This window comes from Agelaius tricolor, unplaced genomic scaffold (genome assembly GCF_023055355.1).
Source record: "Agelaius tricolor isolate 1412-34295 unplaced genomic scaffold, bAgeTri1.0.p SCAF_34, whole genome shotgun sequence".
NCBI classification, from domain to species: domain Eukaryota; kingdom Metazoa; phylum Chordata; class Aves; order Passeriformes; family Icteridae; genus Agelaius; species Agelaius tricolor.
The window spans coordinates 304346-329382 of record NW_027269294.1 but is presented as its reverse complement, the minus strand read 5'-3'; the positions used below and the strand labels follow the sequence as shown (position 1 = coordinate 329382).

Here is a 25037-nt window from a genome sequence, read left to right as displayed (position 1 = left end):
CTGGGGATAATGGGATATCGCAGTGCTGGGATAACGCGGTATTGCAGACAGGCTGCATTTGATGGCATCCTTTCAGGGCAGGCTTCCTACCTTCTAATGCCACGGGTGGGTTTTTTGCTAGCCTGAAGCAGTTCTCCCAGGAGAATCAAATGTGTGAGAGGTCCATTCCCTGTGACCATCTGTGGGGATGGCCGCAGTCAATTCCACGACCCTGTGAACTGAGACTAATAAATTGGGCATTTTTCTGGTCTCAGAATCGGGAGTCCTGTGGGTTGTTTGCTTGTTGTTTTTTTTTTTGGTTGTTTTTTTTTTTGTTTTTGTTTTTTTTTGTTTTTGTTTTTTTTGTTGGTTTTTTTTTTTTTTTGTGGTGGTGAAGGTGAGGAGGGCTCAGGGACAAAGTGCTCTGCTGCTGGCACTTGGACCCAGTCGCAGCTGGGCAGGCCGAGGGCTGTGAAGCCGGGACTTGAGCCCTGTGTTTCGGGGGTGCAGAACGAGGCTCGCCCAGGCCTGGAGCACAGAGGCCGAGTCCTGCATTTTGGGGCCCGGGGCCAGAGCCCAAATGCTGCGTGCGAGTGCTCGGAAGGCGGAGCCCCGGCCCGGCGCTGTCCGGGCCCGGCCCCGGCCTGACGGGGGCGGCTTCGGGGCTGAGAGAAGCGCTCAGGCGCTCCCTCGTGGCGCTCGGCAGCGGAGGCCGAGCTCCGGCCGAGGCTCTTCCCGGAGCCGGGCCACTCGTGGGGCCTCTCCCCGGTGCCGATGGGCGGGGGGTGAGGAGCCGGGAGCGCGGCGTTGCGGAGCCCGTGGGGCCGGCGTTCGGGGGCTCGGGCCCAGCCCCCGCCGCGGTCTCGGGTGCCGGAGGCCCCGGGGCCGTTGCCGGGCGGGCGGGGAGGTGCCGGGGGCAGGAGGCGGGGCGGGAGCCGCGGTGTCCCCGGGCCTGGGCGGGTCCCGGCCGGGGCTCGGCGAGCCCGGGCCCGACGGAGCGGGACGGGAAGGCGGGGCCGGCGGTTGCCGCTCCCTGCCCGCCACTCCCGCCCGCGGCGCCGGGACACGGAAGGTGACACCGGGACGGGGCTCTGCGGGCTCAGGAGAGCCAGGCCCCTCCCGCCCCATAGCGATGCCAGTCCCGATGGCGACGGGGGAGAGGCGGCACCGCCCGGGGCCCCCCGGCAGAGCCAGGCAGCGCTCGGCCCCCGCAGCCCGGGCCGCGGTCACGGCCCCGCCGCAGCGGCCCGGGCTCCGAGCGGTCCCCGGCGGGAGCAGCCGTCGGGCGGGGCTCGCACAGCGCTGAGCGAGGCTCCCGAGCGATGGCCCCGGGACCGGGGGGGACAGGGGGGCGGGGCCGGCACAGGTGCGAGGGGCGGGGCCACGGAGCGCGGGCACGGGGCGATGCGACGGTGCCACCGCCACCGAGGCCGGGGGTGGCGGGCAGAGCGCCGCTGGGGTGTGCCGGGCGGTGCCGCCTCTCCCCCGTCGGGCGGATGGAAGCGGCAGCGGGCCCGGGACCGGTTTGGGGCCCGGGATGGCCGCGGGCACGGGGCGCTGCCGGGTGCGGGATCGCGGCCGTTCCCCGGTGCGGAGCCGCCGTGTGGGGCCGGCACCACGCAGGGCGCCCTCTGGCGGACACGGAGCGCGGTGCGAGCGCAGCGCCCCCGCCTGGCGGGGGAACGCGGTGCGGGGGGCGGAGCCTGAAAACAGGGGGCGGGGACAGGGGCGGAACCGGGCGGCACAAGGGACGGGGCCTGAGAGAACGGGGGCGGGGCCAGGCGGCAGAAAGGGCGGGACCAGGGGCGGGGCCGGCTCAGGTGTGCACGGCGGGCGCGGCTCAGGTGTGCGGGGCCCCAGAGCGGCTGCGCGGGGCGGGGCCGAGGTGTTTTAGACCCCGGAAATCGCCTCGGCCGCCATTTGCTCACTCAGAGCACGGTGCGGACGGGAGCTCCGTGTGCGGGCTCCGCAGGTAAGGCGCGGAGGCTTCGGCCTCCCTTTCTGTCCCTCTCTCTAGCCCTCCTTCCTTCCCCGCGTATTCCCTTTCTTTCTCCCACTTCCCTCTCGCCCTAAAACGCTCCTTTCCTCTCCTCCCAAACCCGACTCCCCCCACTCGTTCCTGTCGTGTCCCTTCCCCACTACTCCCTTCTATTCCTCCTCTTTCCACCGTCCCTCTTGTCCCCCCTCGGCCTTTCCCTTCCTGTCCCGCTTCCGTCGTCACTCCGACCCCTCTCCCTCCCCGTCCTCACCACCCCCAGCTCTCCTGTCTCCCCGTCCTCCCGTTTCCTTCTTTTCTCGCAGCCGCGGGGCTCGGGGTGCCGGGCAAGAATAAAGCCCTGAGGGCCGGAGCCCGGCGCCCCCGGCCTCGCTGGGGTCCCCACACGGGGCCGGAGCCGCTCTGCGGGTCCCCCCATTGCAGTCCAACACACCGCCCGACACCGCCGGGGCTCCGGCTTTCCCAACATCACACTGGGGGGGTCCTGGGGCGGGGGGCCCGAGTTACAGGGGCCCCCTCATTAGGAGGGGGTCCCAGGGGGGAGGGGGGTTTAGGAGGGGCCCCCTCGTTAGGAGGGGGTCCCAGGGGGGAGGGGGGTTAGGAGGGGCCCCCTCCGGAGGAGGGGGTCCCTGGGGGGGGGGTCGGGGAGGGCCCCCTCCGGAGGAGGGGGTCCAGGGGAGGGGGCGGGGTCTGGGGGGCGTAATCCCCCTCCAGGCTCCGCCCCCTTCCCCGGACCCCCTCCTCCGGACGGGGGTCCCACCCCGGCCCCCTCCAGGGACCCCCTCCTCCGGACCGGGGCCCGGGAGGGGGGGAGGGCGGGTGGGGTGGGGGGGACGTAGAGGGGGGCACGTCACTCTGCAGCGTCAACACACGTAAAAAAAAAAAAAATTGCCAGATACACGACCGTCCCCTGCCGTGCTGTCCCCGCCCGCCCCACCCTCCCCCCGGGCCCCGGTCCGGAGGAGGGGGTCCCTGGAGGGGGCCGGGGCGGGACCCCGTCCGGAGGAGGGCGTCCAGGGGAGGGGGCGGGGCCTGGGGGGTATTACCCCCAGGCCCCGCCCCCTCCCCTGGACCCCCTCCTCCGGAGGGGGCCCTCCCCGACCCCCCCCCAGGGACCCCCTCCTCCGGAGGGGGCCCCTCCTAACCCCCCTCCCCCCTGGGACCCCCTCCTAACGAGGGGGCCCCTGTAACTCGGGCCCCCCACCCCAGGACCCCCCCAGTGTGATGTTGGGAAAGCCGGAGCCCCGGCGGTGTCGGGCGGTGTGTTGGACTGCAATGGGGGGACCCGCAGAGCGGCTCCGGCCCCGTGTGGGGACCCCAGCGAGGCCGGGGGCGCCGGGCTCCGGCCCTCAGGGCTTTATTCTTGCCCGGCACCCCGAGCCCCGCGGCTGCGAGAAAAGGAGGAGAGTGGGGAATGGAAAACAAGAACAGGGGAACGGAGAAGAAGGTGGGGAGAGATCGGGGTGTGCAGGACAGCAGAGGACGGGGCTGGGGGGAAGGCAGGCTGGAGAAAGGAGCGGGATTGAGGGCGGGTGGGGAGCGACTGGTGGGGGGGAAGGGGGAGCTGGGAGCGGGCTCAGGGGGGAGTCCGGCTGGGGAGGGAAGGCAGAGGATGGGAAAGTAGGGTAGGGTAGGTGGGGTAGAGAACGAGAGAGGGGCGGCCGTAGGGGGGGAGGGAGGGGAGGGCTAGGGGGGAGAGGGAGGGGGGGGGTTTGGGGGGGGGAGGGTGTAGGGGGTGGGGGAGGGGTGGAAGGGAGGGTAGAAAGGAGAAATACACAGAAATACAACACAACAGAAACGCAGGAGAAAAGAAACGCAGAGAAAAAGAAATATAGGGCCCCGGCCGGCAGCAACCTCCCTCACCCAACGCCGAGGAGCAAATGGCTCTGCCGTGGCCTCCCCGCGCCTTAAATCCCCCAAGGCCCCGCCCCGCGCAGCCGCACTGGGGTCCCGCACACCTGTGCAGGCCCCGCCCCTCGCACCTGTGCCGGCCCCGCCCCCAGGGCCCCGCCTCCCCCCCGCCCCCCGCCCGCCCATAAATCCCGGCGGATCGGCGCCTGTCCCGTTTTCTGCGTGGGATGCTCATCCCGGGAGGCGGCGGGAGCATCGGTCGGAGCGCTATGCGGAGATCCGGATCGGGGGCTGCTGCTGGTGCTGCGCGGGGTCCACGGTGCTCGGCTGGGAGCGGGACGGGGATGGGGATTTAGGCCTGGGAATTCGTATCCTGGTCCTGCCGGTATTTCTTGTGGAAGCTGGGCCGAGCTGCTTCTTTCTCGGCGGGCAGGGTATGGGTGCCAAGGCCAGAGAATCGAGGTAGCATTGGGGCTGGCATCGGGACCACTATCGCTGCGGTCGGGAAAAGCCGCTCCGGGACAGGCGCTGCCGCTCCGGTTGCGGCCAGTGCGGGGCTGGGTCTCGCCGGGGCTCCAGGCACGCTCCGGCTGCGGCGGCAGGGAGCCGGTGCCGTGCCGCTGCCATGGCCGCCAGGAGGACGACGCTTGCCCGGAGCAGCCTCTGGATCGCGGCTGGCAGCGGGAAGGACACCGAGACCGCCCGTACCGGCCCCGGGACCCCATGGGCATCGCCGCTCGCTCAGCGCCGCCGCCCGCCCCGCGGGGCGCCCCCTGGCGGACACGGCGCCGCCCCGCAGCCTCCCCGGCCCGGTAACGCCACGAGCGCCGCGCTCCCCTACGAGCCCCAGCGCCCGCAGCCCCTGCTCCGTGCCCGCAGCCCCTGCTGGGGGCTGCAGCTTCCCAGCCACGAGCAGCCGCTCTGGGACGGCCGCTGGGGCCGAGGCGTTGCTGCTCCCGCTGCCATTGTGCCTGGGGTGGGACTGGAGCCCCAGGGAAATGCTAGGAAAAACCCCATGGGTTAAAAAACCAGTGCAAACGATTTGTTCTTTATTTCCAGAGCCGTGAGAATCATCAAGTCAAATGTGAGAAGTGACTGGCCCAGCTGTGCATCAAACCCAGAATTTTGGCCTTCTCAGCACCCTGCTCCAAACACCTGAGCCAATCCCAGGGCTGTTCCAAAGGCCCTGTGTGGGATGGCAATGACTGCTGCCACTAAGAGAACTCCTCTGCAAATGCAGCTCCTTCCCTTCTGCTACTGCTGCTTTGCACAGCAGCCCCTGCAATGGCTGTGGGGCAGAACTGGCTGGCACTCAACATGGCAGCACCAAACTCTTCCCCATAGCCCTGATTGTTCTGCCCTTGCCAGGATTTCCCCAGCAGCTGTAAATGTGCTCCCACAATGTCCCTTTGTTTCCCCAGGAAGAAGCCAACAAGACAAGCCCTGAGGGTTACCTTGCTCTGTGGCCAAAGCTCTTCTGGAGAGTGCCGGGGGGCGTTGCCTGCAGGTGAGTGTTGCCAGCTCCAAACCATGCTGGCTGCTGAGGCCAGGGCTGTTTTTCTGGCCCAGGGGCCTCGGTGTCTCCTGCTGGCTGCCAGCCATGCTCCTTGGTGCTCCCTGGCTGTGTCCCAGCTGGCTGGGAGCGCAGGGCAGGAGGAGGCCAGGAGCTCCTGAAAGGCAGCAGCACCTCGTGTCTTTGGCATCTGCAGGGGAGGAGCTGTGCCTGCACTGTGGCTCCTGGGCCAGGGGCTGCTCTGAGCAGGCCCCTGGAAATGCTTCAGCCCGGACAGAGACCACCAGCAGCCCAGCAGGACCCCAAGGAGCAGCTGGCATTGCTGGGAATGGAGGCACGGGCCCTTTGCAGAGGGGCTCAGCAGCAACTCCTGGCTCAGAGCTCCCACACAGCTGCCAGCTGTGGCCCAGCCACCCCAAATCCCTTCCCTCCTCCCCAGCCTGAGGCCATCGGCCATCAGCAGCATCAAAGCCAAGGCCATCTTCCCCCACAGATGTTCAATCCCAGGCAGCAGCCCTCAGAAGTACCTGAAAATCAGTGGGATGGAGTTCGGAGTTTTTCAGGGATCCAGCTGGAAGTGCAGAAGTGATGGAAAGCTTTCCCAGGTAGGTGCCACTGGAGGTGTGCTGAAGACAAAGCTGTGCATCCCTTTCCTGAGAGAAAAGAATTTGTAGAGGCCCCTGCTGAGGCTCTGAAAGGAGCTGAGCTTCTGCAGGGAGAGATGTCCCCCCCTGGGCACAGGGGCTGCCTCAGCTCAGGCTGGGAGCACATCTGGCCACTGCCTTCTCCTGCTCTAAACCATCCACTGGATCTTCTCCATCCTGGAGCTCAGGGGGGTGAAATGGGCTCCATTCCAGGCAGCTCTGGCCAGTGAGCCCAGGGACACCATTGGGCTGAGGGCTCTCAACAGCCACTTCTATGGAATAGAACCCTGGCCTTGGCCCTGTGCTGCTGAGCTTCCTTGGAAGCTCTGCTGGCTCCTGACACAGCTGCTGTCCAAGGCAGCAGCTCTGCATGGGAATGCCCACACTCCATGGGGCACTGGGAGGTTACTGCAGCGGGAATGGAGCAGGGAATTTGGGGCTATGGGTAGAATTCATCAGAACTGGCACAGCTGACAGGGAACCCCAAATCTGGGCACCATACAGAGAACAATCTTTGTCCTGCCCTGTCAGCTCCAACCCCTGGGCTGAGAAGTTTTGGGAATTAAATGGATGGAATGATACAAACCACAGCAAGTGGCATCACCCAGAGGGACAATCCGGGTCCCAGACAATTGCTCCACAATCCACTATGGGGGAAAACACCCTGTGCCTGCCAGGAGCTCTGACTCTGCTTCTCTACCAGCTCCTGAGCAGTGTCAGGGCCACCATGAGGGCCTTAAAATCCAAACAAACCCCCTATCCCACACAGTGAATAATCCAAATAAAGAAATGCATTCTTGTCATCAAAGCTCCAAACTGTGTCAAGAGCTCTGCCAACAAGTTAATGGGATTCCCAAGAATCTCATTAATGCTCTTGGTTTCAGTTTTATGTATTTTTAATCCCTCAGTGGGCAGCCTGTACATCTTATCCTGGGATTTAGAGGCTGAGCAGGGCTGGCTTTGGGTTGACCCCCACCTCTGGCCCCAGCCTGTGCAAACACACCTTGTGCCAGGCTGGGTGAACTCCTCACCTCAGCGTTTCCCTCCTAAATATCCCCTCCTTATCTCTCTGGAGATTCACTGACATTTTGCCCAAACCATGCACTCCTCACCTCCGTGTGGCCTCCAAGTGTCCATTCTGTTCCTCACAGGTGCCCTGGTGCCACCGTGTTGGTCCCTTGGCCTTTCTCCAGCCCGAGGCTGCTCCTCTGCTCGCTCTCTGCAGTCTCATCCCACAGGGATCCTCTTCTCCCTTCCCTGCTGGCTGCTGCCAAGGAAGGAGGCCACAGGGAGTCTCCAGTGCTGCCCCCTCAGCCCTGGAGAGTCCTGGCTGTGGGCCCGAGGGGCCTGGGATTTCCCAGGGAAATTGTCTGCTGGTCTCCCTTCAATGACCTCAGCAATTCCCTCCAAAATGCCAACTCACTGCCCCTGACATCCCCTCACATTCCATTGCCCTACACAAACAGTTCTTGGATCCCCTCTAGATCACACCAGGTTTTCAGCCACATGAATGGCATCACCTGTGCCCACTGCTCATTATTCACCCAACCAAAATCAAGAGCAAATGTTGGTTGGGCTTTAATAACAACTTGAAAGAACTTTACAGCACAATAAATCACCTTTTTCTTCTGTGGGTTTTTTTTCCCTTCAGCTGCTGGGCTTCCCTGTGAGGATGTGTGCTGAGCTCTGGGTGGAGGGGACTGTCAGGCTGAAGGGCTGTGGGTTTGTGTTCTTCTCCCTGGGCATCAGCCACTGCCCCAATCCCTTTGCCCAGGCTGTTCCCTGTACCTGTGCTCAGGCTGGGGCAGCACAGGCAGACGCAGCTCTCAGCACTCCCTGCTCCAAACACAGCTCTGGCCTCCGCTGCAATCTGGCTCTGCTGGGAGGTTTGCTCCTAGAGAAATCCAAGAATTGCTCATGGCAATGTGGAGAATCAATCTCCACAAAGGGAGGTAAGGAATAAAATCCTGCTCTGGGAGCCCTTGGGATCTGCAGGGCTGCTGAGGGAAGGGGACATTCCCTGCCTGCAGTGCACACAGCCCCACCTGCAGCAGCCAGCCCAGCCTGCCAGCTGGGCTCTGCCAGCCCCTCTCTGAGCACCCTCCCTGTGCTGCTCCCTCTCGGTGCCTTTGGCAATCCCAGCCTGAGCCTGAGCAGCCCAAAGCTCTGGCTGGCAGCCCAGGGACAAAGGGACGCTCCCAGGGATGGGGCACATTCCCAGCAAACGCTCCCAGCAGGGCCCAGAGGCAGCCCTGGAGCTCCTGGCTGGGGCTGGCAGGAGGGCACAGCCCCCAGCTGGGCTGGCAGTGACAGCAGTGACAGCAGCCAAGTGCCACGCTCTGGTGGCACAGCACAGACACCCAGGCCAGCACTGCCCGTGGGAGGGGCACAATGAATGCTGCTCCCTGTGCTGCCCCATGCCAGCAGGAAAGCTCCAGGGGCATGGAAACTCCTGCCCCTTCCCCCCAGCCCAGATGAGCACTCCTCAGCTCCCAACACCCAGTTCTCACCTCCAGCCTGCTCCCGGGGCTGCTGCCACCTTCCTGACAAGGTGCCAAAGGCCCCTGGGCACAGGGCTCCCTCTGTGTCTCAGGGCTTGGGCACGGCAGGGACCAGGCTGCTCCAGCAAGGACAGCCTGGAAGCAGAGCAGATGTCCCAGGGCTGGCAACGGGCTGGGGACAGCAGTTCTGAAACCCAGAGTGCTGAAAACAGCCCCCAAAGTGTTCTATGGTCACACCTTGAACATGGCTCCAAAGGGCAGCAGCTCTGGTGCCAGAGCAGCACCTGCACCATTCCCTGTGCCAGCCCTGGCTCACTGAAAAACAAAACAAATCAACCACACCCAGGCCTTGTTTGCACAATTCCTGATCCAAACCCTCACCTTTCCTGCCCAGCACTGAGGCAAATCTGACACAGCATTGAGAAGTGACCTTTGCTGAGAGCAGCCATCATCCCAGTCCTCCAGCCTTGGCAAGATTGTGCAGTGAATGGACCTCAGCTCTACTCCTAAACCTCAATTTCTGTCAGTTTTTGTTAGAAAGATACTGGACAGGAAATCATGCAGCAGAATTTGCAAATTGCACAAGGAATAACAAGGCCCAGAGCAAAGCCAACCACCCCCATCACTGCTGCACCCCAATTCTGGGAGAAATGCTGATCTCATTTCTAAATACTGCCCTTCCCTCCCACTCAGTCCTTCCCTGCACATCCCTGCAGAGCATGGACTCCATCTTTTGCTGCCAACAGCACCTCTCCAGCCCAGAGCCCACTGCTCACAGACACAAACTGAGCAAGCCTAAGGCAATGTTCCCAGCAGCAGATGCAATTCCTGAACTCCCTTTTCCCTGGATTCTGAGCCCTTGCAGGAAACTCAGCTCAGCCCAGAGTCTGTTCTGCTTTCCCAGAGGGAAATACAGCCTGATGGGCCCCAGCTCTGGCACCACATTGCCCTTGTTCCTGCTGCCCTGGAAAGGCACAGGCAAAGCCAGTCCCTCAGAGCCCATCCCTGGGCCCCAGGAGAGCTGGAGCTGCTCCCAGATGCCAGGGCCCTGCAGGGCTGTGCTGACACCAGCACAGGCTGACCCCTGTGCCCAGCACCACCCCTCACTCTGCTCCCACGGCTCCCAGATGCTGCCAGCCCTGCCCCTGCCCCTGTGCCAGGGCCGTGCCTGCCCCCAGCCCCAGCAGAGGCTGTCACCCAGCCCTGCACCGGCTGCCAGCCCTGGCAGAGCTGGGCATGCACTGAGAGCTCCCCAAGGAAGGCCCAGAGCAGCCCTGGGCTGCACAGACAATGCCCAAGCTGCCCTCAGGGCACAGCCAGCACCACAGCTCCAGCAGCCCCAGGGAACTCTGGCACTGCCTCTGCACCTCTGCCCTTCTCCAGCAGGCACAGCTGGGGCTGGGCTGGCAGCAATGGCATTACCATGGCAGCTCATGCCAGCAGAGAGGAAAAGGGGAGCCCTGTGTCCCTCTGACTCACCCCACAGCGTGGGCAGGACCAGAGCCCTCCAGCGCAGAGCCCTGCTGCTGAAGCCTCTTGCCTTTGGCTGCTCCAACACCAAAGCTTCGGGCAAACATGGCAGGAGTTGGATGATTTTTCCTGCCCTGAAAGAGAGGAGAAAAGAAAATTAAGTCCACTGTGGAAGTCCAAGGATCCCAGCTCTCATAGCTCTGCTCTGCTGGCTCACTATGGGGTTTTACCCAGGAGAGGTGACACCAATTCAAACACAAACGTGTCCTTTGCCAGCACTTTTATTCCTGACTATTTCAGACAATGAAAGGATGCTCATTTTTCATCTTGCATTCTCTGCCTCATTTGAACAGAACCATTTTTATCCCAGAGCCCACGTGGCAGCCATTCCATCCTTTCCCATTGGACTTGGCACAAAGGAAGGGACACCCGGGATGCTGCACCACAAGAAATCCCAAAGAGAATCCCCTCCAAAACCTCCCAGGGAAAGGGTTTTTGCTTTTGGGACACAAGAAAGGCCTTGGGCCATTTGCACCCACATGGAAAGCCCACACTGAGCACTTGCTTTTAAAGATGTTGCACTTGAAGTTACAGACATGGAATTGCTTTGGGATTTGGCATTTCCTGCACCCACACAAACACATTCAAGGAATTAAGCGCAGAGTCCTGAAGTTTGGTTATTCCAGTGCTGTTTTGGTAGTGCCACTTGACACACCAAAATCCACAGCAACACTTCAAAAAATGCAAAGCAACTTTCACCACCACAGCCCCCTTCCTTTCCATTTTGCAGTTTTGGGCTCCTCTTAAGAACAGCTTAAAGAAAAGAAGAGAAAAGCCCAGGACCTGCTCCCAGCCAGTGCCCCAGCCACCTGTTTGCCAGAGATTCTCCTTACAGCTGATGGCTTTTCTAAGAAAGCTCCAGCTCAGCCTTATCACAATGCCCTGGCAGCCCTCACCATGAGCCCCAAAGGCCAGGGCACATCTGTGTGCTGCCTCAGGAAGCTCAGGGGCTCTCTGGGCGACAAAACCTGGTTTGGGCCCCAGAGCTGACTCTGCTCCCTGCTGGCTGAACTGTGCAGCTGTGGGATGCAGCTGGGTGCTGCAGGGCAGAGTGTGTCACCCTCTGTGCCAGCCAGGCTCCAAAGGCAGCCCTTGGTGCCCCAGCAGCGCTGCTGGAAGCGCTGGCAGCGCTTGGCACAGATGGGATGGAGCCTTCCCACAGCTCTGTGCCCTGGCACCGAGGCTGGCACAGCAGAGAGGCTGATGGCAGCAGAACAAACCCAGCTGGCTTTCCATGGGCACTGATGGGACTGAGAGCCCCAGGCCAGAGCTGCTCCCTGCCCAGCCCAGGAGCTCCCAGTGCTGCTGCAGGGCACGGGCTCTGAGGGAACCCTGCAGCTGGGACAGGAACGCAGCAGCGACAATTCCCAGGCACAAAGAGATCCCCACCTGCTCCAGCAACTGAACCTCTGGGGCTCAGCCCCACGGGCTGTCCCTGCTCCAGGCAGGAGGAGCCACACAGCCCCCGAGGCTGGGCTCACCCCCTGCCCTGCCAGCAGGAAACAAGGGCTTCATGAAGCTCTGGGGACACCTTCTGTCCCCAGAGGGCTCCGACACAACATCCAGCAGTGTGGATCTTTAATAAAGACACCTCGGACCTATCCTTGCCACACACTCGCCTTTGTTATTGCCTCACAGTCTCTGCTTTAAAATGTTTTGCTATTACAAGTGTTTAAACAAGACTGACCGTGAGCCCTGCACCCTTGCCGTGCTCCAAGCCCGAAGGCAGAGCTGGATATCCTCACACTCATCCAGCCTGAGGGAGCTGCTGCAGCATTTAAAACATTTACAAACCACCCCTGCCCTGAGGCTGTGCAGCCCTGGGAGGTGCCTGGGTGCCAGCCCAGCATTAGAGATGGGACATCAGGAGAGCGAGCAGACAACGCCCACTGCAGCCTCTGCACTCTCGGCGCTGCAGCTGCACGATCCTCACTGCTCAGCGACTGATTCCAGGACTCCCGCCAGGAAACTGAGGGCCCTTTCCAGATGCAAATCCCCACAGAGCCACTGCTCTCCTCTCCACCCACCCTCCTGCTCCACCTTTTACCCCTTTGGTAGCCACCACCCCACCCAGGACACAGAGGAGGCTCTCGGGTGCCAACTGAGACCCAAATCGATCCAGGTGCCTCAGGAAATAAATACAAACCAACTCCTCCCTTCTAGGCTAACAAAATGTCCTGGTGCCCAGTTCCTGTTTCCTAAGGCAAAACCCACGGATCAGGGGAAAATGGCAAGTCCCAAACCCAACCAAACCTGCTTTGGCATCGGTTTCCATCAGGACCGTTCAGGTTTCCCAGTGCCCCTCAGCTGCAGCCACAGGAGCAGCTTCTCTCTGGGACCCAGGGGGGTGGGCACAGGGACACCCATCCCGCTGCTTCCCGGCAAACAGAGCTCAGCCCAGCCCAGAATGGAACAGAACAAATGCAGTTCTTGCCCTTGCCATTTATGTCTGAGCTCTGGCACGCTGTTATTGAGCACAAAACTCCCGAGAGGGGACAGTCTGTAACTACTGCTCTGGATCAAGGATAATCTGTCAGTTCGTGTATGCACTGCACAGCTTTCATAAACAGCACTGTAACAGATACTATTTTAGACTGTAATACTATAATAGACTATAATAGAGACTGTGAAATGTTCAAATGCTTTTACACGTAAGGAACTCAGAAAATGGTGTCAGATAATGAGGTGATTTCCCACAGCTGGGGACAATCTTATCTGAAACACAAGATAACAGAAACAGAAACCAGAGCACTGAAAAAAAAAAGGAAAAATTTACTGACCCTCGTTATCAAATAGCGAGGGACTGAAAATAAGACAGGATGGCACCACAGGAAGAAATAAAGTATATTGGTTTAATCCACAAGATGGCGCGAAGGTTCCAACCAAGCAAAAGAACATCTAAACTGAAAAGGACTCTTGGAATATGTATAAACTCTAATGAATATGCACACCCCACTGCAATGGAACAGAATCTAGAGAACACGGTTTAAGGGAACCGGGTGCTCCTGGCAAACAGCCAAGCACCCCAGCGCTGCCTTTTATCCCTTAACAAACGTGTAAAAATTCTAGAGAGTGAACTCTGTTTCTCACCCAATAAAACGCTGTTCCCGCAGCTGGGACGAGCCCCACCTTCATTCCACGGCACACGATCCCAGAGAGCCGCAAGGCCCGGGACAGAGCCGTGCCACCCGCAGCGGGTCCCACGCAGCAGCGCCCAAAGCAGCCCCGGCCCCCTGTGGGTGCCCCCGGCCCAGCTCCCTCCCCTCCGGCCGCTCACCTGAGGGCACCGCCCGCTGCCTCCCGGCGCTGCTGCCGAGCCGAGGGCATTGTCCCCGCTCCTGGCCCAAAGGCCGCGTTCTGCGCTGCAGGGCGCGCTCCGGGGGACGCGGGGGCGGGCAGGGACAGGGTGAGCCGGGCTGCGGCGGCTGTCCCAGCGCTCTGTCCCCTCCCGGGGCTCAGGCCGGGGAGCGGGGCCCTGCCAGCGGCCGCCATTGCAGCGCGGAGCAGAGTCAGGTAGGGCCGAAGAGCCGAGTGTGGCCGAGTGGAGCCGACAACAGCCGAGTGTGGCCGAGTGGAGCCGACAACAGCCGAGTGGAGCCGACAACAGCCGAGTGTGGCCGAGTGGAGTGACAACAGCCGAGTCTGGCCGAGTGGAGCCGACAACAGCCGAGTGCGGCCGAGTGGAGCCGACAACAGCCGAGTCTGGCCGAGTGGAGCCGACAACAGCCGAGTGCGGCCGAGTGGAGCCGACAACAGCCGAGTGCGGCCGAGTGGAGCCGACAACAGCCGAGTGCGGCCGAGTGGAGCCAAGAACAGCCGAGTCTGGCCGACAGCAGCCGACAACAGCCGAGCCTACCCGAACGGCCGACTCTGGCCGCGATTTGCCGAATCCATCCGAGCTTAGCTGAGGTGAACTGAACGGAACGCGACGGAACCGCGTTCAGCCCAACCGAACTAGATAAGCCCGACCGAACTAGATAAGCCGAACCCACCTGAACATTACGGCGTCGCTCACTCACCCATCTCTCAGTGTGGGCAGGCACCCTCAGCTCCAAGGAGCCGTGCAGAACGAGCGCTCTGTCCCTTGGGAAGCACGGAGTGATCAGCCCCAGGGACAGGAAAGTACAGACAAATGCCATGGTCAGCCCTGAGGATTCAGGAGGATTCCAAGCCAGTGGCCCAGAACCTGCCACAATTCTATCTACAATTGCAATGTAATTACGGTGGGACAGTGCCAGGCTGGAGTTCAGAGAGCTCAGCCGTTCCACCGGGGCTGGGGACATGACTGAGGGGGTTTTGTGTCAGTCTGATGGCCCTGAGCAGCATCGAGAACCAAAACGAAATTTTACAGAAATGTTTTGAGATGGATTGCCCCAAAAACTTGGGCTGCTTCTAGGGGGACAAAAGATTGAAAAAGCTTTCTGTTGAATTCCTGTCAGAAAGTCCAGACCCACTGGTTCAGCTATGGAAGGGATGGATATGATGCACCACAGAAAGAGACAAAAGCAGAAAGGTAAAAAGGTCTATCTCCCATCCTTCCCCAAGACTGTTGGATCAGTCTTTTTTAAGTGCTCTCTAATCTGATGTTTCTAACTCCCTCTGTCTTCTGCCATCTCTACCTGTTTCTACTTTACTCCAATTCTCTCCACCTGTTTTCCTATGTTTCTCTCCCCCCTATTGCTCTACCCACCTACCTCTCTCCCTTCTCTTCCTCCATTTCTCTCTCTCCCTCTCTCTATCCCTCTCCATCCCTTTATCTCCCCCATTTCTCCCTCTCTCCATCCCCCTCTCTCCATTTCTCTCTCTCTCTCTTAATTTCAGTTCCACGTGTCCAGAAGGAACTGTGCTCCTCCCCAAGGCCTGTACTATGTGGAGTTACACAGCGCTCTGAACTGTGTGCTGTAATACAGAAGACTGTTACAAACACCAGGGTAGACCATAGCTAAGGGTGTCATCACAGCACTTCCATGGGATGGAAAAGCCATAGGAAGAAATTGCTGAGTGTTATGCAAAGAGACCAATGTCATGCCCAAGATGTCTTCATACATCAGCAGCACTGGTCAGACAGGGGTCATGCATCTCCCCTCACTGGCACCAGGAAAAAAAAAAAGAAACTGAGCAAACCCACCTTTGTATCGAGAGCCTTTTTTATGCTGATTCGTCTCTGAATTCTAGCTTCTCCTCTTTCAATCTGAGCCATGATCTTCTCTATGTCTTGGAGTTCATTGCATCTTTCCCAGAACACAGCTAAGAAAAGAACAACTTCTTAGTATCTTATCATGCATTGTAAAAGTCAGGGGTTTAACCTTAAAAAAAGGATGTTAGCTGTTCCTTCCTTTTACCAGAGCTTACTGCTGTGTAACAACAGACATGCCTTGAGCTGGTAAGAAACCTTCCCTTCCAGCTACCATGTGCTGCAGTAGTACAAATGCTGTTTTGAAGAGGGTAGATATAGGAGTCTTCAGTTTAAGTGAGGTACAATACAGGCCAGTAAGACTTCTGTGTGTCAGTCTCCTCAAAGGAAACAAAGCTTCTTCAAATGAAAACAGATGTAACAGAACACAGTTTTATCAATAGAAGCAAGAGGGCAACTGAGTGCCCGAAGACAAGCAAGTGCCTGAAAGACCATTAGGTGTTTAAATAAGGGGTTTTTGTACAAGATTTTTGCACATTTTCAACTTGCTCTGTACCTTTAGAAATGTAGTGCCAGGACTTTGCAGCTACACTACAGTGGAAAAAAATCTCTTCTAATGCGAGGTTAAGACTCAGGTTACCAGTGGTGGCTGTAGGTTCAATCGTGATGTATTTACTGAGTTCTGCTCTCGAGGAGGAGGTAAAGGTTAACTTCTCATTAATGAATACAAGGAAAAGGGAAATCTCTTCAGCTAAGCAGTGTTTCTCAGCATTTCCCTTTGCAAAAATTAACAAGAACTGAAGACAGTGCTACCCAGTTAGATTCAGGATACAGTGAAGTGGCTCAGCAGGAGTTTAGGTGTGCATTTTAGTACAGCCTTAGTTGTGCAGGCGGTAATGATGGTAAAAGACAGAGCAGCAGATCCAAAATACATCAATATAATTCTACCCCAAAAATCTTAGAACAGCAGTGTAAGAAATTCTCAGCAGTAGGATGTTACCATGTTCTCAGGCAGTTCAAATGAGCCAAGCAGAGTTAGATACTCTCAGAGCTGAGTACAGAATTAAGTTACCTGAATACTCCATGACTTCCTCTGGGGTTTTTCCTTCGACTTCTCGTGCTATATTTTCAATGTCATCACGGCCCCACTTCTCATTGGCTTTGAGGAACTGGTTGAAATCTCTCTTATTCCAGTTAGTGAAGCCCTATACAGCAATCAAGAGGAAACATTGCACAGAGGTTCAGGATTTGTCCATCTCCAAATTTGATTCAACCGGTTTCTTGAAATTGCCTGTAACACTTCCATCATTCCACAGTGTTAAACCTTTTCTTTCTCTGCAGTTTAATTTAGTAGAACTCTTTTTATACTGCAGTCACTGTAATTTAGTAGAACTCTTTTTATACTGCAGTCACTGTAGTCTCTCTATTTAAATACTGCAAAATGACTAGCACTAGTTCTTTATTTACCTAGTAATTTCTGGTAAGTTTTCAGCTGAAAAATTAATCCCTCCTCCTAAGAGTCTCTCTGTGGGATTACTTTCTAAGAAAAAAAAATTGCTCAAGTGAAAGTAGTGTAATGGCTTTTGTTTTGTCAAAAAGGCCCCCCAAGTGCCTCACAGACACCCTCAGCCATTGCATCATTGCAGTGACCGCTGCATGGTCACTCTCCCTCAGAAGGACTAAAGCCACCTTGTGATGGTGATTTTCAGCAGAGACACAAGTAGCACTGCTGAAGTCATGAGCTAAAGTAGGTTCATTTCATATTACCAGTAGCTTTTACAAGTAGTGGGAAGTAGCAAGTTCTGCCAGCCATGTTGTGATTTAGCCACAGCTGACTGGACTGTACTGATTCCTGACCTCTGTGATTCTGGTGTCTCCACAGTGAGCTGTTGCAGCTCATTACTACGCAAGCAAGAAATCCTGTCCTGTAATTCCGATCCCCTGCCAAAATACAACGTGTAAATAAAATATCCAAATAAGGCATATCAAGCATTCACCTGGTTTTAAATTATTTAAATATACAGGCTTCCTAATTATATACTTATTCAGCTCACACCCTCTTTTAGTGAGGGGAACTATCCACTACCAGATGTGGTTTAGGAAAACTGACTGTTCAGACCCCAAGATTCACTTCCATAAGGGTGTGAAACTGAGGCAGAATATGTGCATTAAATCATGTGGAATGCAGCACACCCAGCTCTGCAGCCATTCTGCAAGGTTTCATGGAAAGACATCACAGTCTATAGTGAATGCCAGACTAGGATTCAGGAGAATCCTTGGTGCACATTCCTCAAAGATATCCTATGACATAGGCCTATGACAAACCTAATGCTGGAAACTCTTTTCAGTCTGAACCAAACTGTGCAGATGTGTTAACTACGGCACATGCCGATCAGTGACCAAGAAATGCTCCCATAATGCTGTGAAACACAAAACAAGCTTTGGCTGATTTCAGTCTCACTGAAGACCCGACAATACCCGGGTTAGAAGTTTCTCTTTTTCTTCTAGTTCTTCATCATTAAGAGGTTCAGCCTCATCAATCTTAAGCTGCTCTTCCTTTTGTGCTTGGGCTGCATTTGGGAGATCAGGATTACGAGGTACCTGAAAGGTTTTGCACTTTGTAAAACTGAATTAATTTTTCACAGATAATTACTAATTGTCACCTTTTTGTTAATATAACCTAATAGCTTCTACAGCTGAACATGATTTTATTTCATTTAAATTACTGTGAAAGGCTGGAAAAGTACTTATTCTCCTACTGTTGCATTAAACTGTTCCATTGCAAGAATTTAGAGAATAACACAGAAGGGACTGGACCTTAAAGATCACCTCTTTTCCAAGCCCCTGCTATGGGCAGGGCCACCTTCTGCTTAGACAAGGATGCTCAAAGGCTCGTCCAACGTGGCCTTGAACACTTCCAAGCAAGTGGAATGTGGGTCATCCACAGCTTCTCTGGGCAAATTGTGCCAGTGCCTCACCACACTCACAGTGAAGAATTTCCTTCCAATATCCAACCCAAACCTGCCCTCTGTCAGTTTAAAGCTGCTCCCTTGTAAAAAGTCCCTTTTCAGCTTTCCTGCAAGCCCCCTCTAGGTACTGAAAGGCTGCAATTTGGTTGCTCCAGAGCCTTTGCTTCTCCAGACTGAACAATCCCAACTCTCAGCCTTTCCTCCTAAGAGAGGTGCTCCAGCCCTCTGGTCAAGGAAATTCTTCAGTTACCTTGTAACCAATTGTTTTCCTGTCGTAGAGAATCTCTTTTTCCAACAGTTCAAACAGGCGAGGAGGAAAGAACTGCAAGTCCTGTACATTTGGCTGTTTTGGAGGCCGTGGAGCCTGAAACACAAAGCTTGCATTTGCTCCCTTTCACATCCAGAATCTGCTTGCTTGTAAAAAGTAATTTAAGTTTATGAGCAAACAAAAAGCATTATTGTTACAAAAATGCACTGTCTTAACTTGGGGGGAAAAAAGTCACACCATGCAAGACACACCAACCACCACAAAGAATTCTAAAAGTAAAAGAGCAGTGAGAGAAGGGGAAGAGAGGTCTTTTGGGAGGAGGTGGCTGGTGAAAAAGTCACACGTGTTTAAAGCATTAATCTTCCACAGGAAAATTTACAGCTGCTTAAATAAGAACTAGAAAAAACTTGATCTTAGCCTCCCTAACGTCTTACAAGTTTCATACTGTTCTTATTTTTTCTCACAGAAGTTTGTCTCAAGTCTTTTGGAAATTTTTTCTAAATTTAGATAGTCCCTCCACTTTATAAAAGTGAACAGAGCAGTTTTTATGACTCAAGACCTATTTGTTGCTTAGAGCTTCAGCCATTTACCATACATATTGAAAAAATTTATTTCTTTTGATTAGTCAACTCACCTTGGGTGCTTTTGGTTCACTGACTCGAAGAGCCTCTCTGAAGTAAGCATCCACAGCATAATTGGCTTTTCTTTCTCTTTTAGGTGGTTCAATCCACTCTGTAAATGCCAACTATAAAAACAAAACCCATCACCCCCAAAACCAAAAATTAAGTCTTGCAAGATCATGAGACCAGCTACAAGTTTTATGTAAAATTAGATCTACATCTACTTCATTATAAGTGTTATAAGTGTTATTTAAACTATTTTCATAGATGACACTGTATTTTACCCAATACCTCTTAAATAAGTATGACTAAAACATGCAATTCAGTGCATTCCTCCAAAAGAAACTTAAAACATTACCTTCTGTTTTTCTCTGTAGTCTTCCCCTTCAAAATTATACACGCTAGATTCAGTATCCCTAGTAAAATTCCTAAGGGAGCTTTCACCCATCTTTGAAAGTTTTTCGTTCATTTCCGCAGTCTTGGACAGGGGATACAGAAAAGAATAGTAGCCATTTGGATGGTACTTCATTATTTAACATCTCATTCCCAGATAGAACGGGAGCCATTTTGGAAGGCACGTCATTATTAAACACCTCATTCCAGAAAGGAGCCACTCTGAAAGGTACTTCATTTTAAAACATCCCATTGCCAGAAAGAAGAGGAGCCATTCTAGAAGGTACTTGACTATAAAACATCTTATTGACAACATCAGAAAAAACAGACACGATTGAGTAACACAAAAACCCTCTACAGCAAAAACCCCTTTTCTCTCCAGCTTGGAACCAAGTTATCATCCAGAGACTTACTATCTTGCCATCACATTCAAATCTACAGGTGAGCTTCCCCTTTACAAACCTTCTCACCTTCTTTGCCCCTCTTTCCAAAATGTGATCAATATCTTCATCTGTAATCTCACTATCCTTTGAAGCAAACACGTGTGTTGCTCCATGTCTGATCATTTGCAGCATTTCATCCTTTCCAAGTTTATTCAGGTTTTGATCCACCAATCTTCCTAAAGATAAAAATGCTTGAGGATAGCAACTCACTAAAGAGTTTATGTTATGGAAGGAGCAATACAGGATTTTCTCCCCCTTATATTTCCACATACAAACTACATATTACTGATTCCAAGCAAGTCAACTAAGGTTACCTTACTTTTCTCTGTCTATTAGAAAAAGGAAAGGCATTCATTTAAATTTAAAGTGAAAGAAGAAACTGAGTGCTTTAAAAAGTCAAATCTGACTATATCCCACCAGGCAGGTAAGCAAAAAGTTAGTGAGGAAATGCCTACTCCTACAGTAAAACAAATTTCCAAGTGGATGAGGCCTTTGCACATGAACTCCCTTCAGAGTTCAGATGAGGCAAAAGCAACACTCCCACTGGTTCTTACTGGCTGATTCCACCATGATTTACAATGGGAGAAGAAGGGAATTTCATCCTAGATCCGAAGTGCCTTCATATAATACTTGCCTTGCTGGATGACTATGGAATCCAGGCGCAGTTTCATTTCTGCACGCTCCACTATCCTTTCCTCCACGGTATTGTCTGTAATAAACCTGAACACACGGACAGTCTTGGTCTGCCCAATTCTGTGCGCTCGATCCTGCCCAAAACAGTAACAAAAAAGTCAGCACTTGCCTTCCAGCATGACTACATAATGAGGTTTAAGATCTTCATTATTTACAGCACACAAATCTACAAAACAGAACAGCACAGGTTACTAAAATGTTTACAGCTATCCATGGCTACCCAAGATACTACATTTTTATCTACATTGCAGGTTTGGGGTTTTTTTTTTCAATAACACTGACAGTGAGTGTGTCTCTATGTGTCATAGCTAAAAAACAGCAGGATTTGGGGTTTTTCATTAAATCACACAGAGGAGAAGATTTGGATGCTTCTGACCTTAAGCAACCTTCTGTAGAATCAAAGCATGAAGAAATCATCTCTCTGCTGACCAAAAGCTGCCTTTCTCAAAATCCTTCAGTAGTGCCATGAATAGTTCAAGAAAAATACAATAACCCTGCCTCTCCTGACTAGTGAAACATGAACCACTGTGAGAATCAGTATTCTCAACACACACCTGTAGTGGTAGCTGGTACTGCCTCATTTGAGCTATTAGACACCAGTTCCATCATTCTTTTGAAGTAATTTTTGCTAGAGTACTTGAGACCCACAGGTTAACTGAAATAATTTAAGACATTTCCAAGACTTGTCTCTGAAAGGCCTCATTTGTCAAAAAAAAAAAAACAACCAAAAAAAAACCAACCAAAAATCCAAAAATCCACTGGCAGTTTTTAGATAGCTTTGCTTTCTTAGGTGGTCACTCATGTCCTTGACATGTATCCAGGATGGAGATGCATCCACATCTACTTAAAAAAACCCCTAAGGATAGTTACTAAAATGAGATCCTTTCATTACCATCACCATAAAAGCAGTTTTTGAAAACTTTAATTCAACTCTTCTTTATCTCATTTTCAAGATCGCAGGAAAAACAGTGAAAACACATTCACCTCCACTCCCCACAACAGCTTTATAGTTTTGGGATTAACAACCTAGATTTAATTCATTTTTACTTACTCAAGTAGGCTATTTGCATTAAACAATACTATGAGGTGTAGCACACACCCAGCATTTCCCACTACATAAAACACTGTAGAACCCAAATGTGACTGAGGACTAATGGTTCCACACAGTGGAAGCTGCACTTGAACTGAAAATTAGTCTTACAAATCCTGCTCCTGTGCTAAAATGGGAAAATACCAATTTATTTTGGAAGTACACATTTCTAGCAAAGTACTGTGAGAAAAAGAAAAACAAAACCCCATAATTTCCATCTGGAATCTTACCATAGCCTGGAGATCTACTTGTGGATTCCAGTCTGAATCATAGAGAATTACAACATCAGCAGTAGCCAGATCGATTCCAAGACCTCCTGCTCGTGTACTCAACATGAACACAAATTTTGAGCTGTCAGGATCATTGAATGCATTAATGGAAGCCTAAATCAATGAAAAGAATGTATCAGTTAAACAAAATGTTTTACAAGTAGTATTTTTACATAAATACAATCCCTGAAGTTGTAAATACCTGTCGCTCATTGTGAGGAGTTTGTCCATCCAGTCTGCAATATTCGTAATTTCTCCACATACAGTAATCTTCCAAAATATCTAGAACTCTTGTCATCTGCCTGAAGATTAGAACCCTTGAGCCTGTTTGGGTAAAAAGGTTTCTTATGCTTTCACCAAAATGTAAGATTAAACAAACTCTCCAAGTCTGCACTACCAGAAAAGGAAGGAGGGCAATTCCATGTACTAAGAAGAAAAGTCGTTTGAATTTCAGACCCAAACTACAATGCAGGGCTGCAGCTGCTGCTGCCACAGCACATCCATGCCATAGGACACGTTTGTCTTACCCTGATATGTCACTGTCTAATTAATGGCTGGCTTCTCCTTTTCATTTTGTGTTGTACTCCCCAAGGAAAAGTTCCCAGACATGGCAGAGTAAGATGGTAACACAAATATAAAAACATTATCAAGTATAAATAATAAAATTTTGAAGTATTTGATTGTTTTGGATTTAAGATCTCTAGAAATAAAGTGAATTCTTCTTAAGTACTTGTCAGTTTACTGCCAAGAACAACTTAAATAAAAAAAAAAAAAGAAAAGGTTCAGTACTTTATGCATATACACTCAACCATTTCCAGTCTACTGGAGAAATTTAAGTAAAACACAGGATATAACAAAGTTTCTACTTCCTTTTGTCCTTTGGACTCAAGGGTTAATACTGAACTCTCTTGTTTAAGATGCTAATTTGATTGGAGACCAGTCCAGTATTAATTACAACACCTCATCAATAAACCTGATATCAGGAAGAAACCAAGATCAAAAAAGCACAGTAACCACTGAATTGCTTGGTTTTCAGTCTTGAGTTATACAGTCACAGCTGCTTGGATGATACCTAGATACAAAGTACAGTTTACTTCTATACTACAGAAGGTTGAGGTTTGGACGTGGTTTTGTTTTCCTGCAAAGTGTCCCCACTCACAAACCTACATCCAACTTCTTTAGCAAAGTTACTACTGTAAGCATACTCAAAAAATAGTGAGCTAAAAATTTATTCCAGTGTCAAAAACTCTGTTGCAAGTGACTTTTACAGTAATCCATTTCAAAGCTCAAATAACTTTAAAACAACTCAAGAGTTCCCCCATGTCTGAGTGTTTATAGAATACACAGAAAAACCTCAGGTACTGTTCAAAATCACATCCAGCAATTTCACACAGGATTTGACTTGAACTATGTATGAGGACTCTGAATCTGAAATGATCCTTCATGGCAAATCAAAGGTGTGGCTAAAATACTACATAATTATATTTCAGATAGCTAAGAAAACTATGAAAGAAAATCTAAAGCCCCAATCAAATGATGTTTTTATGGTGTGAACTTAGCTGCGATGAAAAAGTGGGAAAAAAAAAGAAATCAAAACACTTCAACACAAAAAGCCATAATGGACTATTGATCCAAGCTGGTATCATACTAGAAACCAACAGTAATCCTGGCTAAAGTCCTCTGGGTTTTGCTCAGAATACACAAAAATATTACTGAACCAAAAAACTCTCAAAACCCCAGAAAGGAGATGTATACCTTGTTCTTTCAACTTAGGCAGCAATTTGTCTAGAAGTACCATTTTGCCACTGTTAGTGACCAAATGCATGTCTGTTGTGTAAGGTGGGCCAGGCTCTGCTCCATCAAAGAGGTACGGGTGATTGCAGCATTTCCGCAGCTGCATCAGGATGTTCAGCAGTCTCATCTTGTCCAGCTTCCCAGCTGAGTTCAGGATATCTATATCCTTCATCAGGATTCGGGTATACCTACAGCAGGGAAAGAAAAAAACCCTTCTGTTCACTCTAAAATGAAGCTGGGGGATGATTTACAAGCTGCATCTTTTGCTGGTGCAGAGGGAGGAGGAGGAAAGGTTTGAATACATGTAAGCCAGGAAAAGCCTGTGGGAGACAGAACCTGCCCTCAGCATCATGGCAGCCATGGGACATGGTTTGGGTGTCATTCTTTTGCCTCTGGGCAAGTCAGAAATGTAGCACAGACTCACAGAATCGATTGTGTTGCAAGAGAACTCTGAGATCATCAGTTCCAACCTTAGGCTAAACACCACCATCCACTGGGTGCCACATCCAGCTGTTTCCTCAATACCTCCAGAGATGGTGAATCCACCACCTGCCTGAGCAGTCTATTCCAATGCTTGACAACCCTTTCCACTAAGAGATTCCTCCTGATGCTTGACCTGAACCTCCCTTGGTGTAGTTTGAGGCCATTTCTTCTTGTTCTGTTGCCTGGGAGAAGAGGCTGATGACCCCCTCGGCTGCACCCTCCCATCCAGGAGTCGTGCAGAGCAAAAAGGTTCCTCCTGAACCTCCTCTTCTTTAAGCAAGAAGTTAAGCAAGTTTTCATAAGTCTTTAGGCTACAAATACTGTCTAAAGCTCACCCTTCTCTTCATTTAATCAGGTAAATCTCCCTGACATGCATGGTTCTGTCATAGCAGTGTCAGAAAGAAACAGGAATAAACTGGGAGTATACCAGAGAGAATAAATTGAGTTCTACACAACCTCCAAGTCACAGACAGCACATTCCTTCTGAGCCTGAACCACAGCCCAGTCAAGCACATGCATTAATTACCATTCTCGCTGCATTTTGCTGAGGCCCACATAAATTTTAACTTCCTTCTTTGGAGGCAAGCTTTTCTCCACATCAGCCTTGATGCGACGGAGAAGGAATGGTCGTAGCACCTGAAAGAGGTTCACCATTAAATGCATTTTGGAAACTGAAACACTGATCAGGTCAATGGATGAATCAAAGAGCAGATATTCTCTATCACAGATACATGATCTAGTGTTAGACAATCTGAAAAAAAAAAAAGCAACCTATATGGAGAAATTATTTGCTATACATAGGATATACATGTGCTTTATTTGAAAGACTCAAAGATTAGGTCAAAATGATCTTTGACATGGTTCTGT

At 52.6% G+C, this 25037-nt stretch overlaps 2 protein-coding genes across 2 annotated transcripts; both read right to left on the bottom strand.

Moving 5' to 3' along the window:
- Positions 1–4846: 4846 nt before the first annotated feature.
- LOC139602455 (mucin-19-like) lies at positions 4847–14731 on the bottom strand. Its single transcript, XM_071452323.1, has 6 exons — positions 14709–14731; positions 13706–13928; positions 13292–13656; positions 9964–10088; positions 7096–7250; positions 4847–5992 (listed from the first exon to the last, which is right to left on the bottom strand). Exons 1-5 carry the CDS (start codon positions 14729–14731, stop codon positions 7129–7131), a joined length of 858 nt encoding a protein of 285 aa, XP_071308424.1. The 3' UTR covers positions 4847–5992; positions 7096–7128.
- On the bottom strand, positions 14540–25006 carry LOC139602495 (SWI/SNF-related matrix-associated actin-dependent regulator of chromatin subfamily A member 5-like). Its single transcript, XM_071452387.1, has 12 exons — positions 24697–25006; positions 23649–23875; positions 22096–22217; positions 21855–22007; positions 20472–20608; positions 19869–20013; positions 19364–19483; positions 19020–19130; positions 18368–18481; positions 17627–17749; positions 16221–16353; positions 14540–15261 (listed from the first exon to the last, which is right to left on the bottom strand). Exons 1-12 carry the CDS (start codon positions 24831–24833, stop codon positions 15086–15088), a joined length of 1698 nt encoding a protein of 565 aa, XP_071308488.1. The 5' UTR covers positions 24834–25006; the 3' UTR covers positions 14540–15085.
- Between the last annotated feature and the right edge of the window lie 31 nt (positions 25007–25037).

Coding starts and splice junctions, on each gene's coding strand:
- LOC139602495 (XM_071452387.1), bottom strand. CDS start 24,833: ATGCATTTAATGGTGAACCTCTTTCAGGTGCTACGACCATTCCTTCTC. Junction 20,014..20,471: donor ATAGTCATCCAGCAAGGCAA/GTATTATATGAA, acceptor ATCTTTAGGAAG/ATTGGTGGATCAAAACCTGA. Junction 15,262..16,220: donor GGAAGTCATGGAGTATTCAG/GTAACTTAATTC, acceptor TTCTTTTCTTAG/CTGTGTTCTGGGAAAGATGC.
- LOC139602455 (XM_071452323.1), bottom strand. CDS start 14,731: ATGGAGGAAGAGAAGGGAGAGAG. Junction 13,657..13,705: donor CTCGGCCAGACTCGGCTGTT/GTCGGCTCCACT, acceptor CCACTCGGCCAG/ACTCGGCTGTTGTCACTCCA. Junction 10,089..13,291: donor GCAGCGGGCGGTGCCCTCAG/GTGAGCGGCCGG, acceptor CCTCTCTTTCAG/GGCAGGAAAAATCATCCAAC.